The 16974-nt window shown below is 36.8% G+C and overlaps 1 protein-coding gene and 1 pseudogene across 3 annotated transcripts in view; both read right to left on the bottom strand.

The window, feature by feature from the left end:
- Rundc3b (RUN domain containing 3B) overlaps window positions 1-16974 on the bottom strand; it is a 161056-nt gene that overhangs the window by 11801 nt on the left and 132281 nt on the right. Inside the window, exons 9-10 of one of the 3 annotated variants that reach the window (XM_063243328.1) lie at window positions 13326-13466; window positions 3717-3838 (exon numbers count right to left, since the gene is read on the bottom strand). In XM_063243328.1, coding sequence (XP_063099398.1) covers window positions 3717-3838; window positions 13326-13466 — 263 coding nt within the window. Of the gene's footprint in view, window positions 1-3716; window positions 3839-13319; window positions 13467-16974 lie in introns of all 3 variants that reach the window. The other 2 variants (XM_063243323.1, XM_063243333.1) reach the window with 2 other exon arrangements.
- LOC134474765 (ATP synthase F(0) complex subunit B1, mitochondrial-like) lies at window positions 4452-7996 on the bottom strand (annotated as a pseudogene).

Raw genomic sequence — 16974 nt, forward strand, 5'->3', positions numbered from 1 at the left:
CACTTCTATTCTTCTTCTTTGTTTTCTTAGTTTTTAATTTCTGATTTGTAATTTTCCTATCATATGTGTAACTGGTTTTTTTTTTTTTTCCCTGTGGCTACTAGGGATTGAACTCGCAACCTTGTACTTGCCAGGCAGGCGCTTATACCACTGAGCTAAAACTTGGGCCCCAATGTGAACTGATTTTAGAGGATATTTTAAATAATGATACATATATTTTGTAGTTTTTCTTCCTCACTACTGTTTTCCAGAGATTGGGCTCATCAACTGAATTTTTTCCTGAATGTATATGATTTTTATTTATTGTTTTAGTACTGGGGACTAAACCAAGGGCCTCACTCATGCTAAACATATAGTCTATCAATCAGTTTCACCTACAGCCCTATTTTTTAAAACTTATGTTGCAGAGACAGAGTATTCCCTCCTCAGAGCTCTTGTGGACAAGCAGGGCCAGGTGGTTTGAGTGGTTTGTGACTTTTTGTTTGAAGAATACCCTTTTATGTAGCAAAGTGGGATACAGACGGTGCTATGAGTAAAACAGATGTGTGTTCTGCAGTTAAAAAAATTTGTTTCTGAAACTGTGTAGTCAGATTGGCCTTGAACTCACCACCAGCCCAGGCTGGCCATGAATTAGTGGTAATTTTCCTGTCTCAGCCTCTCACCTGCTGGAATTATAGTCATGCACCACCACACCGGGCATTTTTGTTCTTTTGTTTAATACAATTCTAAACTTTTCCAATTACAGTTTTCAAAACTTCTCTCTTTCTTAACTCTTCTTTATCTTTTTAGCACCAGTTTAAGTCCATTTTATCAACAGTTTTAAAAAATATTTTCACACTGAGAGTTGCCTTTTTGTTCTGGAGGTGATTTCTGTTCAATCGGAGGCCCTGACATCCCAATCCCTTGTTCTGGCACAGTCTAGTTTTTCCTGGGCTCCTTTAGGCATGACCTATTGTTACAGTATGCTGCTGGAATCTGGCATCTATTGTTCTCCACGTATGCCACTGAAAGTCTGTTTGTTCAGTATCTTTTAGCAGTATGGAGATCTTGGGTTGTGAGTGGTTATATTTGTTCTTCTTCTTTATGTATACATATGCATATATACACGTGTGTGTCTATATTTTGTATATGCAGCATATACAAATATTTTACATACGCACATGCTATCTTTGTTGAGACAATCTCTTGTATGTTACCTAAACTGGCCCTGCATTCCTGAGCTCAACAGATTTTCCTGCTTCTGCCTCTCAAGTGGTTGAGACGACAGGCATGAACTAGCACAACTGGCTTTTTAATTATACTTTTATAATATATAGTGCTTCAAATAACCTCACTCAACTATTATCTCAACTGTACAGCATTCTTCCATTTGTTATTTTAACCAGATTTAGTGGATACTGAGCACAGTGGGAATCTTACCAACTCATCACGAGAATATTTGTTTCTTTCCTGATAACCAATTTTTAATCTATTTGATTTATTCGGTAGCATGTTTTCTTCTTGGGTTGAAGCTGGTGAAATTTGGTTAATTTTTAGTTTTATTTCATTCATTTCATTATGTATTTAGATATGCAAATTCTGTAAGTAACTTTAAATCTGTTATTTAAACTTGAATTTTAAAAGCTAATACATTTTATAGAACTGTAAGAAAACAAGCATTGATATAATACTTGTAAGAAATTAGGCTCAAATTCTAAATAAATGTCTTTTAGATTAAAAGTTTTACAAATAAATCCACTCATAGTATGGAACAGTTGTTAAATATACATATAAATTTATTCAAAAAACTATGAAAGTATTAAATAGATGACTAAGATTTTTTGAAAACATTCTAGTCACCAACTTAATAGAAGCAGAAAATTCAGTTCAACACAAATAATAACACTGCCTGCACAGCCTGGCTAACTGGATTTTTCTCTTCCTTCCAGGCTCATTCATCACATACTTACTTTATGGCAGAGGCCAAATCTCTACTACCACGAAGGCTGCATTTCAGAGAGGGCCATAGATAGGAACCATGGCATGATGCACAGCGCTGTAAAAAGGGCCTAGGGACGGTGGCTATGAGAAACTTGGACGTCAGCAAAAACTTATTTAGAAGGAAGATGGTTGAACAGAGACCTGATAAAAAGCTCACATACAAGAGCTGAGGAAAGAAGTTGCAAGGCAGTGGGAAAAGCAAATGCAAAGATGGCTGCAGCAGAACGACTAAGAGGTCAGCATGCTGGGCCTGCGAGTGCAGGGGACAGCGAGGTAGGAGCAATGATAAGCCGCTTGGACTGTGTTCTGCCTGCCACTGACGGCCAGTAAAGAGCTTTACAACATTACTCACGACTGTTAAGACAGTGGACTGCAAAGGGGTAAAGAAGGGAGATAAAAGGCTGGTGAAAAAGATGCGGCTCAAGTTCTGCCAAGAGGCTCGCTGCAGAGCGTGGAGATCAGGGCTCAGCCACAGAAAAGATGACAACCCTTGCTAGGAACCGTATGTGTGGCATGGAGAGGAGACAGTGCTTATTCACGCACTGAAGCTGCAGGGAGAATGTACAGTCTCGGGTGATATCTATGGTGGTACCATTCACTACACTGGAGAAGATGGGGAGACTGAAGCATGGGGTACAAATTCTGCTGAGGTCAAAGCCCATCTGTCTTTCTCTATCACTTACACACACAAGAGGAGGCAAAAATGAGAAGGAGAGATGAAAGATGTGCACATCAGATCGTACCAGCACAACCTGTCAAGTCCCAAGTGCTAAGGGCAGCTGTAGACTAAGCTAAGGCAGGCAAAGTAACATGGTTTGAACAACTAGACTGCTGCATGGCTTGAATCCTCACTGCCTCCCCAAAGGCTCATGGTTTGAAGATTTGGTACCCCGCTAGAGGAGCTATTGGGAGGTGGAGGTGGTGCAACATTTAGGGAGTGAGCCCACTCTGGAAAGCAGACCACTTGAGGTGCTCCTGCCCCTCCTTTTTGTCCTTCTGCTTCCCAGCTAGCACCTCTCCTGCTGTGACACTGTCTCACCGCGGTACCAGAGCAATGCAGCCAGATGACCATGGACTGAAACCTTTGAAACCACGAGCCTCTACTTTTCACATGCTGATTATCTCATGGATTTTGTCACAGCAGTGGAAACCATAGGGACACAGTTATCGATAGTTCAGGACGAAGCCTGAGTGTGGAGACCACAATGGGGCCTCATCACTGCATGCAGCTTGGAAAGTTATGGCAGCAGACAAAAGGTCTGTAAAGCTGCACCCCGATAGGAAGAGAAAATGATGAAGACACACAAAACAGGAGACGGTACTGTGTTTGTTCTTAAGGTTTCTTGAGGACCCAAGGAACCAGGGACTAAACATGAGTGACACAAGAATGGGGAAGTGCTCAACCGTGTCAAAAGTCGGATGAAGACGCAAGGTGACTTCAGTAGCGTGATCACGTTCAACATCCTGAGTGAGGCAGTGTGGAAATGAAGGTGGTAACTACAAGTAAGCCTTCTGAGAAGGTTAAACACGAGCACCTCAGAAAGAAGCCAGGATTAACAACTTTTACTCATAACAACAGCTTAGTTTCTAGTGTGCTTCACAGAAATGTCACTATTACTCTTCATCAAGCTCTACAACCAAAATATATATATAGTATATATATGCATTTAGTATAATATGTATAGAAATATTACAGTACAGCAAAAGGTAACTTTCAAAAAGATTGTTTTTCTTGCCTTCGCTGATTGAATTTAATGTGTCCTGTTTGCCATCTCCGTCTTGTGACTGGCCTGGGTCCAGCGAAGTCTGCGAAAGGCTACCTTCGGCTGAAAACTGGTCAAGATTTTGGTAATTTTTCCTGTAAGACAAGGATAAAATGCTCCTTGAACTTCACAAAAATGAACTTTCTAGAGGTATTTCTTTAATGGTTTTCAGTTTCTTAAATTTCTGGTTAATCTTTTAACACTGTCTCTTAAGTTTTTCCTTTATTAATGGCCTTACTTTGCTCTCCATTATATTTTTCTACATATCCTCTTTGCAGGTAATTTATTTACTTACTGAAAACAGAACAATAATTTGTCAAAAAATTAAAATTTTCACATTAATTTTTGATTATTCATAAGATAATTAAAAATGGGAACTTCTAGGGCCGGGGATATAGCTCAGCAGCACAGCGTTACCTGGCAAAGTCCTGAGTTCGCTTCACAGTACATACACACACACACACACACACACACACACACACACACACACTCAGGTGGGTGGCTGGGTGGGAGATACTTCCAACTGATTTCTTTATAATTTTCAAAACAGAAATTTTGCATATTATTATTAATGAAGAAACAAAATTGGCATAACTTAATAACTAGTGTCTCAAGTAATTCAGAATTTTTCAATCTCTTGATACTGTTAGACAGTAATTACAAAACAAAAACAAATTACAAATTACTATACTATAATTTAGAACTTTAGATATGCTGCATACTTATTTGTATTTACACACCATTAAGAAAGTTAAACTTCTCCTCTCATTTGCTATTTTGAGGCCCATTTTAATTATGCTAATTAGAAATGAATCATATCAGAAGTTAGCACTGTAAGTGGAAGGCTAATGAAAGCTTATTATTAAACTTTTCTCATATTTGGTTCTTCTGGGGTTACTTACTTTTCATACAAAAGACAGACTTCCTTATTATTTCTAAATTTAAGTGGCCTAGAAAAAGGACTAAGTTTTTCAAACTCAGTATCTATTTCACAAGGCAGCCAAAACTCATCCAATTTTCTAGACTGCTTGATGGGTTTTTATTTACTTATTTACTTTACATGTCTACGGTTCATAACATTTCCATTCCTTGTGGGGAGCGAATCCATGGACAGAATGCATCTCAATTAGTTTGTCATCCTCTTTCCCTTCCTCTCATCCCCCCCACCTCATCCATTTATTGATCCTCTTCCCATTTGAGAAAGACTTATCTCCGTATTTCCTGTTATCTTTTATTTTGTTCTTTATTTGTATTTTGGATTCCTTGTATGTGAGAAACTGTGTGATATTTAAGCTTGTGTATCTGATTTATGTTGCTTAACATTATGGTTTCACTGCATCCATTTTCCTACCAATGATTCAGGTTTATTTTAGTGACAGAGTGATACTACACTGTGTGTAAACCCTGCATTTTTTTAATTCACTCATCTGATGATGGACATATAGGCTGCTTCCAGAATTTAGCTACTATGAATTTTGCTGATATAAACATGGCTGCAAATGTATCACTATAACACAGAGTCTTTAATTCTTTTGGAAGATAAGCAGAAAGGGAATAGCTGAGTCAAATGGTTTCTAGTTTTAAATTTTTAAGGAATCCTATACTGCTCTACAGAGTGGTTGTATTACTTTATATTTCCACCAACAACATGGTAGAGTTTTTATTTTCCCCATAACCTCACTAGCATTTGTCATCTGATTTCTTGATGACAGCCATTCTTTCTGGGGTAAGATAGAAGTTGTTTTAATTTGTGTTTCTCTAGTGGCCAGAGATGTTGAACATTCCTTCATGTATGTATCGGCTAAAAACTTCTGTGAAGCATCTATTCGTTTCACTTGCCCATTTTTTGATTGGGTCTTTTATTATGAAAGCCTAATTTTGAGCTCTTTATATATTATATGATAATATTATAAGAAAGCACATATAACTTAAATGATCTATTTCATAACTATCTCTATTCATACACACAAAAACAGACCTACAAGTATTTACACAGCACGTTCCACATTCCAGGCAGTTTCACATATGTATGTTGTTAAATTATTTTACCCTCCTCAGTACCCAAAGAAGACAAAATTATTACTACATTCACTTTATAGCAGAGGGACCTGGGCATTTAGACACTAGGTTTAACACTGGTTGCCTGGCCTTAATTACAGATTTATCAAAGGTTCATATTTACATATGACATGAATATTTTGCTTAGATGCTATTTCATGTAAGGATTCTATCAAAAATGAAGAAATAGAAAAACATAATTTACTAAAACTAGATTCATTTTCAGGAAGCTCGCAGCAGGTTTACTGAAACAGTAGTTAGTATAAACTGCTTTTGTATTTATTATCTACCAATTTTATTAGTGTAGCACTTTACAGAGTTTTATATATACCACAAGTATAACTTGGTTTTCCTTTTAAGAAGTGAAGCATCCTATCATCTTGTTTTGAAAGCCTAGGGATTGTTGTTGTTGTTGTTTGTTTGTCTCTTTTGCTTTTCATTTTTCTTTTCTGTGTTTTCTATTTTAAATTAAAAAAGTGAAGCATAAGGAGATGAAATGAGGTAATGGAACTTTACTTGCTTACAATGCAAACGGTGTTTTTAGTTTATAATATGATGACTTTCCAAATGCTGCGAGTATCAAAGGCCTTATTTAGATTTTTTAAGTAGTAGAAAATTCTATCACAGGAAACCTCAGATACAGCAGATAGCAGTTTATGAGATACTTAATATGTAATAAAAGGATACTCAGTATTTACATAGTACTTGCTACATGTGAAATCATATCATATAGGTCTTGTTTAATCTTCCTAAGTACCCGAAGAGGATGGAATTATTACTATCTTCATTTTACAGTAGAGGAACGGGGGATATAGATATGAGATTAAGGTTGGTGTTTGCTCTCTTAAGTACTCATCTCTGCTGCACTATAGAAAGAAAATATTTGACTTCCTATTTTATTAGAAAACCCCAAAGAACAGTCTTATTTGCTAAGATAAAAACACAAATTATACTACATTTAGTCACCATGTTAAAAATTTCACTTTTTATTTATTTAATAAAAACAAAGTGTTTAGTTAAAAGTGATCACAGAAGAACTCAAAATGCAGAGTAAGGATGAGAAACATCTGACTGGCCCATAGTTTTAGTTCTCACTAAATGAAACTCCAAGCTTTGCATTTTTAGGAAAAGTAAAACTGTAATTTCAGCAGACAACAGCATGGGAAGTTTTTGTTACACAGATTAGTTTCCATTTAGTCAACTGTTCTGGCTGTCTCGACTGGGATAGATACGTTTATGCAGGGCTGTGCTTGACCCTTCTTTGCAAGCAGCTTTAGATCTGTAATACACCTGGCAATCGTCTCCTTTCCTAGTGTGCAGAAATCCTGCGCCACTTGCTTCTCCAACGAGCTTATCATGTGTTCTTGTTCCTTTCGATGAATCACATTCTGCTCAGAGATATGACAGTCCAGGCGATTCTTTGCTTCCTTTTATATTGCTGGTAGGCAACTCCAAGCATATTAATAGCATATTAATATTCTGGATATCACAAAGGTAGTGGCACTTGTAAACAAGTGCCTACTGGGACTTCTCCAATTCAATTTCAATTGAATTGATACTTGCTTTGCCCCTCCTAGCTGGGCAATTTTTTCCTCACTGAATTTATCAGTAAGTTCTCCAAAAGAGGTGCCTTATTTTTTAATTACACAGTAAGCAGTCCTACTAAGTAACGCATGTGGTAGAGAAGGTCTTTGGGGCAATCACATATATTTCTTTGGACAGAAAATAGAAGATAAGCCCAGTTCCAAGCACGTAGGGTCCTTTTATACCAGTTTTAGGATAAAGGAACTGGAAGCATTCCTCAGGAATCAGCTTCCCTGCCATATTCAGGAAGAGGCGGTAAAGGAGCGAATCTCGCTGCCCTGCGGGAAAGATCCTGTCTCCTGCACAACCCTTGGTTCTAGGAGGACTGCATTCTTCAGACTGGGGGCCACTGTGGCAGTGGCAGAAAGTCCCACCTGGGACAGCATGGTCAACAGAAGTCCAGGAAGTGGTTTTAGCATCCCTGTGATTTTTTTATTAAAATCTTATTATTATTTTTTTTTTTAGCTATAGAGAGAGCAGCACCATAAGAATCTAATGAGCAATGAGAAATGCTTGTTTTCCAAGTTATTTCTCTCTGTACAATAGGTAGAAGGCCTGCTTTTTAAACTAATGGCTTAGGACGAGTTTCTGATCCTCATTTTTCATCACAGGAAATTTGTTTATATATGAAATTAAGTTTTATATATAGAAATATTAAAAACAAAATCCCCATAAGCAAAAGGATGCGGAACTTATACAACACTGAAGTGCTGGCCTCTACCACCATAATCTCCAGGCCACCACCCAGAGAGGCCACGCTGGAAAAGTGGCCCTCAGACCAGCAACACCAAAGGGGTTTATTGTGCGATTATGCAAGGTCATTTTAGAATGGCCCACTTTCAGTCCAAAGTGATTTTGAACCTTTCTACCCTTTGTCAGTTAATTACACTTAGTGAATAACCTTGAGATAAAAATTTTATGTCAATAAATGCCAATGAATACAGAACCAGAATCTAGGAAATGGTGCTTTGAAGCAGTAATACAAATTACAACTCCAAACTAAATAGTTCGTTCCTAAGTTGTTAAGAAGACAGCCTTGTGCTACCTCCCATGCCACCATCTGGAGGGAAACTAGCTCAGCTGCTGCTGGTGTGGCTCTGGTTTGCACAGGACACAGTACCGATTTCCAGGGGGAACAGGTAGCCCCAAGTGACAAGCATGTGCTCCTTACTCAGTAAACTGTAAATCAATCAAAGCTCTGTGCTTAAAGGTCACACACAATTAAGTCTTATTTTACAGTTCTGGATTTATTTTGTGCATTTTTCTGTTTCTTCTCTGTAAGCAAGAATTTTTGTCTATGTCTTATATTCTGAGTAACTACTTTGTAAGTAATGATACATATGTATTAAATATTATTCTCTTAGTGGCACAAGTATAGAAATATTGATTATGGGGGCTGGGGATTTAGCTCAGCGGCATAAGCGCCTGCCTTGCAAGCAGGCAGTCGTGAGTTCGATCCCTGGTACCAATAAAAAGGAAAAAGACAAAAATAAATAAATAAATAAATATTGATTATGAAACTTGGTTTTATTTTTTCATTAATTTTTAAAACACCAGCTTAACCAAAATCAGAGCCTAAAATAGTTGTCATACGTTCTGACTATATACAAAACTATAGCTTAATATATGCCATTACATGGTAAATACATTTTAAATTAAACTTGTAAGAGTTATGTGGTAAGTCATGGACACTGGGGATATAATAAAATCTACTGTACAGTCAATGTCTATTTAAATATTGTAAAATTGCTTAAAAACAAACCATTCATTTACATAAAATTGAGTACTAGCGAAAGGCAAATTAAAAGAAAGCTGAGCAAAAGGCCTGAAGACACTTATTAATTTTTTAAAACTTTACATTTTGTATCAGTGATCAGAAATAAAATGGATAACCTCTGTCATTTGTTGAGGTCAATTATAATTTAAATTTCCTGGTAGTTACTGTGCAAGGCATAGAGTGTGATGCACAGAAGGATCTGAGGATTACCCACATGTGATGAAAACAAACCCATCACACTGTACATGTGGTGGCATTCACTTAAATGGGGACAATGTTATTTTTATTCTTGTTTTTCTTCACAGAAGTATGTTTAAGGAAGAAAATAATCCTTTGCTGCCACAGAGTATCTGTATTTACTCAATGAAGCTTGGAGAAGGATGGAAGGAAAGTCTGATGGGACAATATATGTCAGTTAGGTAAGTGCCCAACTTGCAAACTGTAAAATATTTTTTGCAGCCTCAGAGCTTTAGAGATTCCTACTTTAAAAGTATTAAGGAGAACTCTTAATATATTTGAAGGAACAGTCATTAATAAAAACTAAAAGCCTAAATGATAGACCATAAAGAGTATAGAAAAGCTCCTGAGTCACCTGATTTATAATGTAAATCAGAGCCAAACTGAAAGCCAATGATAAATTTAAAAGTCTGAAGAAATTTAACTAAAAATTTAAATATCTAATGAGCAATGAGAAATGCTGGTCTTTTGGGGAATCTGGTCTTTTGGGGATATAGCTCAGTAGCATAATGTCTGCCTGGGAAGCGCAAGATCCTGAGTTCAATTCCCAGTACAAACGAAGAATGGGTAGGTAATAATCTAGCCAGATTATCTAAGAGATAATCTAGTGAGGTTATCAAAGTCATGTTACCTATACTTTATATACAAAAAAGATACTAAAACAGAACTTATTTGAAACAAAAAGGAAATAATTATTCTATGCTGTGTAAAGAAAATATGCTCCATACGTGATCTAAGTGAAACATTTGGTAAATGTTTAAATTAAAATTACAGTAAAAGACACATTACCATAAATCCCCTTCAAAATACTCCCTCTCAATTTTTTTTTTAGTTTCTTTTTTTGAGTAATTTTTATTTCAAAGAGAATAAAGCCAAGCAAAATAAAACAGAATAGAGCCAATCAAAACAAAACAGTGTAAGTGACACTAGACTTCAAAGCAAGACAATAGGAAATCAATAGTGGCTACAACAATGTCTCTAGTGCCCATCGTCCCTGCCGCTTCCTGAAGCAGTTCTGAAGTCCTTTTTTGTGCCTCTGGTTGGCACTGTTGTGGCTGCCTGGAGGTCTTGAATCAACAGAAAGTATTTACCTGTCTTGGTCATTTTGATTTTGGGGAGAGCCAGAATTTGCACGTGCCAGACGCAGAGAATGAGGCGGCTGAGGACAGACAGGAATGTTTTTAGGAGCTGTCTTTTTGTTTTTTTGTTTTTTTTTTTTTGTCTTTTTTTTTTTTTGTCTTTTTTTTTCGTTTTTATCGGTACCGGGGATCGAACTCACGACCGCCTGCTTGCAAGGCAGGTGCTTATGCCGCTGAGCTAAATCCCCAGCCCCTAGGAGCTGTCTTTTTGTTGGAAGGTGCTCAGCAGCAGCATTCACTGTAGTTTTTAAAAATCAAAGCTTGTAAACACATTCATGAATGAGGACTCCCAGAACAGCTTCAGACAGTAGCAAAAATGATGGGATAAATTCAAAGCTGGGGAAAATATTTTGAGGGAAATTAATAGCCATGTGTTTTTTACTATAATAAATTATAAAAAAATTAAACATTCACAGTATATTTGGGTCATACCTTATATACTCACTGAATTTTCACTGTAAGCCTATAATTTCTGTTAATTTTTATAGAGTATTATTATGTTTGAAATACAGGAAAAGACATCAAGTTCAACATGGCTAGTATTGCTAGGCTTACCTAATCAAGAAATAAATCAGAAATTATATTTTTAAAATTTTATAAACAGCATAGCAAGTAGAGATGGATTTCAGATCTTCTATTGGGAGAGGCATCCTTCCTTAAGCAGACAATAATATAATCAAATTATCCATTAGCTCGATTTTGGAGCTATAACGAAGACCAGCAAATCCCTTAAACACTACAGCAGACTGAAGTTAAATAAGCACAAGGCCACTGAGGTAAGGCTGTATCACTTTTCTGAATTCCTAGAACAAATTGTAACCCAACAGTACATAAACAGATTGAAATCTAATTTAGGTATTCATTTTTTGTAACAAGGAGCCAACCCCACGCTGGTCCAAGGTGGCCCACTGATTTCGACAAGCCTATGATAAATAAATGCTTAATCACTTTGTGTCCAGGTAAGGCCCTCAGGTGATTTCTCTGCTTTTCTTTCTTGTCAGTCTATAAAACCTTATTGTTGCTACTGCTGGGCAGGATTCTCTGAACCTATTCTTACAGTCAGATTAAGCAGGGATGTGAGACCTGAAGAGAGATCTTTATTTAAGCTAATGGAGTAACTAAATCAAGCATGAAATCTGGACGCAAGCTCAACAGAACAAACAGTTTCCCTGCCTGGTTTTCTGAGATTGTAGTTACTTCCACTTTGTACTCTTTACTGGCTCCTCACTGGGTGATTTTGTAGGCAGACAAGGGTTCACATGTTGTGGCCACTTCAGGACAATGTGGGTATTGCAATTGAAAAGGCACAGTCTTTTAACTTACTAAGATGGAATGTTGTTATGGTATTTGCAGTTAAAGCATGACCATCTTGTGTTTTTATACACAGAGTGGTAACTTGGTCCACAAACTTCATTTGTTCCATGATTTTGGAAACAATGGCCACGTTTGTGTCTGCTTGGGAAAGATGGCTGAGTTATATTGTCATCCTATGCAGAATTTCAAACAAAAACAAAATTTTGCCAAATGCTTTTGTTTATGAACCAAGGTACCACTGTATAGTATATCAAGTATTACTACAAAGTATATTTTTCAGTCATAATTCAAAAATAAAAATATTCTGTATTACCATGACACAAAATATAGTAAATATACTCTTAATATTCAAAAACTTCAAAAGCGTGTATAAAGCTAGATTCCACTCATGAAGGTCAACACTTTGAATTACATGAAGAAACATGATTTAGCAACTGAAGAGAGCAACTGATTTATTCCACAAATGATTTGTTCGCTTCTAATATCAATGAAACAAGGAAAAGCACTAAAGTCCTTATCAGTTCTTTCAGCAATAAAAAGCCAAACTTATTTTGAATTCTATGTCTGATAAACAGCAAAGGCCCAGTTGCGCTGAAACATCCCCTAGGCAAATGTGTACTGCCTGCCTGTGAAACGCACCCTGAAAAGCATAGGTGTGGGTGTGGCTCTGTCAAGGAGCTCTAAAAACAAGGATTCTTAGAAAGAAGAAGGGTGGACAAGGAAGAGAGGATAAAGAAGGGAGTGAAAGAGACAAAAGGGAGGGGGAAAGGGAATAAAACAAGAGGGCAGGAGGAAAGAGCACTGTGAAAAACAGGCTATCTGAACAAAAAAACACAGTGGAAACAAATGATTATGATGCAAAAGTCAAAAGAAGGTGATTACAATCTGTTAACATCAACATACCTAAGAGGAGATTTTGCAGCGCACTCAACACTGAGGCACTGTAACTGCTGAATATTCCTGAACTCTAGACAAAGAAATAGCAAAAGGTTTTGTGGCTTACAGGTGAAGCGATTACATATACTATACATTCTAAAAATTAGCTTTATTGAGAACTAACAAAACTCTTTTAGACCACAAAGAACAAGTATGCATCTCTCACCCTTTCACAAGCTGACGTTTAATGTTTTCCTGACAATGAGGAAAGCTAATCTGAGGCAAATGTAACACCAAAAGAATTGAACCTAGAACTGAAAAGTAAGAGTCAGATACAAGCTCCTATGCATCACTGAAGGCCTGGCTGGTTCAGTAATATTGCACAAGTATCGCCCAGATATTTTACTTCCCCAGGGTGCCTTGGCTTCAAAAATATTAACATATTTGATTTTAATGTAACCTTACTGTAGGAGTCCTAAATCTACCTTTGTTCTAATAAATTCAGAACAATAACTGAGACAACACTGGATTGCCACATGTTTCGGGAAAGTGAGTTTGTAATTAGTTGGAAAAAAAAAGTATTACACTTACTCATACCACTGTTTATTGTGTTTTCGGAAAAGCAACGTATCCAAGGCAACAGCACTGGCATCCAGAGCTCCTGGGGAAGGCCACTGGTTGGTGAGGTGGGCAGTTAACTCTTGTCGTGATCTTAAATCATTATTCTTTAACACAGTCCTGTGAATATTAAGATGGTGAGTGCGTTCATCTTCACTGTTCTACAATGGCAGAGGAACCTAACGGTATCAATTTCGGCCCCCCAAAATAATACTGTAAACATGGCAGGTCAGCAGGCTGTGAACAAACCACAGCCACGCTGGCGGCACGACCGGCCGCTGTTCTCTCTCATGCAATCTGCGCCTTTCATTCTTTCTCTGCTGGTGACAACAGAGCACAACTGCTGAAATTCAAGCTTCCAACTGGTTCCATAGAGTATTTCTAAAGATTACAGATTTCAAGCAGCATTTACTTTTTAACTAAAAAACAACAGTGGTACCTGGAAGATACAGGCTATCAAAATAGCAGAGAAATAAAGTTAAAATAGCAGAGAAAGTAAAGATTTCATGTGTGTAGTTGCTTTAGCTTCAAAATTTAGAAACAACCTATAAAAGTAATGAAACAAAAAAAAAAGCATTAAAATGCAATGTTTAAAAAGAAGTACAGCTGGGTGTGGTGGTGGTGAGCACTCCTAATCCCAGCACTCAGAAGGCAGAAGCAGGAGGGTTGCCATGAATTTGAGGCCAACTTGGCTACATAGTGAGTTCAAATCCAGCCTGAACTACAAAGTGAGACCCTGTCTCAAAGAAAAAATTGCAGAATATTACAAAACCTGTAAGTGATCACTAATAAATCTTTATGAAGATGATTAATCAGTGACAATTCATTGATTCACTGGAGTTCTTTTTTTTTTTTGTACTGGGGATTTAACTCACAACCTTGTGCTTGCCAGGCAGGTGCTTACACTTCTGAGCAAAATCCCTGGCCCTCCTCTGGAAATATTTCATTATACAATGAGGCCAGTCTAACAACTCATGGCTATAGCTTTTATACACTGAAAATATCATCTTTGCTTTTGCTTCTTAAATTGTAACTACATCCCAAATATTTAAAAAGATCAAACTTAATATACATCTCCCAATGTCCATTTTATTTTATGCCTCTTTCATGAAGATGTTCAGACTACTCTGTCCAGTGACACACCTGTATTGCTTTGTAGTAAGTCTCATAATTTAATAATCAGTTACCCTAATAATTTGGGCTGTCTTCTAGGTCTACTTTGATTATAAGCTACTTGGCTTTGTTTCACACTTCTTCATTGTAAAATGGTATCTTGGTTACTTTTCTTTTGTTGCTGAGACAAAATACCTGATGCTTCAAATTAGGGAAACAATGGTTTATTCAGTTTACAGTTTTTGGAGGTTTCAATTCATAGTCACATTGCTCCAAAGCAGGGTGGTGTGGCACAGGGACAACTGTTCATGGTGATGGCAGGTCCCAAAGGCAACCAGAATAAAAAAAGGGCAAAAAGGAAAAAGCACGCCTTCTCCCCTCCCTTATATTGTATGCCAGTTACCCACCCGTGGGCAGGTGCAGTGCTCACACAGCCAATTCCAGCACTAGACAATGAACCAATCGCTAACGTTAGACTCAGCCGTCTCCATGACTGCACGAGGCTTTGAGGGGACATCCAAACACAAACCATAACAGATCATTAGCATGACACTGGGAGCCCTGTGAGAATATTTGTAATTCTGGGCTGAGATGGTGTAGCTCAGCAGCAGAGCACTTCCTGTAGCTTTTCCACACACCACTTGAATGAAAAGCCTGGGATCAAGAGCTTCCAAGTCAGACTGCATGGGACAGTGACAGTTCCATCATTAATCTACACAACTTTGTGTTCTTATTCTTACAATCTACACTTATAAGGTGGGGATGACAACTATACCCATCTGATAGAATCTTTATAAGGTTTAAATTAGTTAACACATACAAAGTTCCTATAGTGGATTATTACTTTTTCAGTATCTATTGTTCAATTTAAAAATTTTAACCTGCAAATTTGAATCTATAAAATGTCTCAAAGACAGATTTTTACAACTGAAAAAATATTCATCAAGTAAATGTATTAAAGGGCAGTAAACTAAAAATACAAAGAAATAATAGTCCAAAATTTGGATTGTCACATTTGTTTCATGATAAGACATTCTCATAGAAGAGGAAGTATAAAAAGTATAATTTAAATTCTTTCATTTCATTACTCTCAATAATCGGTGTATAGGTCTAGAAATTCTTGTCTTACTTTTGTGTTTAATGGTCTTCTGTTTAGAAGATAACAATATATTATTTGAAAGTAAAATTTGAATTGTAAATATAACTATGTTGAAATGTGTGTTGATATTAATGTATCAACTCTTTATGAACTACTTTATGAGTTCCTGAAATATACTTTCAATTGCCTGACCTGTACATGTCTTTGATGGCTATATGAAATTCAAAACAATGTGGATTTACAAGCCCAAAACCTCTATAATGAATGACATAATCCAGTTTTCCTACAAAATAGTTTGAAAGAAAACTGGAGAGTTTCCATTTAAAAGTCAAAAAGCTGTCTTATATTTCAAAGGAAAAACAGCTTAGTATGCTAAGCAAGTCCTTTTTGGTATGACAGAAACAGCCAGTGAACAGAAAGTACTCTGTAGAACCTAGCTAAACTCTGAAAAGGCCTTATACTTTCTATGTATATAATTTATAACCATATATAAACATATAATTTGCCACCAAAAACTTTATTTCTACCTAGCTTTAGAATTTTTATGATTATTATTAGCTTATCTTGACTCAGTACACTGCTGAAATGCAATACAATAATAAAACTCCGGATTGATTATAAACACTAAACATTTTTTCATTGTGAATCATTTATATCTTAAGAAGAAATAATATTTTATTGGTTTCTGTTTGCTATTTCAGATACCACAACAAACTTAGGAGTCTAGCTAGGGAAGTTTGTATTGTATTGTATTTTACTTTTGTCTTTGTGAGACAGGGTTTCACTACGCAGTTCAGACTGGCCTTGAACTCACTTTGTAGCTCAGGTTTCAAATGTATATATATAATCCCAAAGGTTTAGGACATGAAGTAATTTTTAACTTTAATAAAACAATACATTTGAAGGACATGGGTCATAAGTAAGTATTGAAAGTGTGTCTAGTAAAATTCCTATCACCAACACTTGCTATGGTTTGATTGTGTGCTTTGAAAAGCTTGCACCAAAACTTCCTGCTGGTGGGAGGTGTGTAGGCCATGGCAGTTCCACCTTCATGGATTAATAATGGCTTGAGGAGTCCAGTGAGGTCTCTTGCTTGTTCTGCTCTCTTTTGCCATTTTGCCTTCCACTATGGGATGACACAGGATGCAGGTTCTTACCACGGGCCGGCTGGCACCAACTTCTTTGACTTCCTGGCTTCCAAAACTGTGAGCCAAACAAATGTCTGCTCTTTATCAATTACCCAGTTTTAGGTATTATACGCAGAAAATGAACTAAGAGAGCGTTATGACAAATCTCTGTTATTTTGTACTTATCACTTGACTGATGTGCTATCATTGTTAAGCACATGGCACACTGAATCAATCTTAGGCTACAAACTTCAAGAAAATAAAGGGTCAAATATAACTACAGTAAAGC

This window comes from Cavia porcellus, unplaced genomic scaffold (assembly GCF_034190915.1).
Source record: "Cavia porcellus strain 051 isolate PalLab524CR breed Dunkin Hartley unplaced genomic scaffold, mCavPor4.1 scaffold_2, whole genome shotgun sequence".
NCBI classification, from domain to species: Eukaryota; Metazoa; Chordata; class Mammalia; order Rodentia; family Caviidae; genus Cavia; species Cavia porcellus.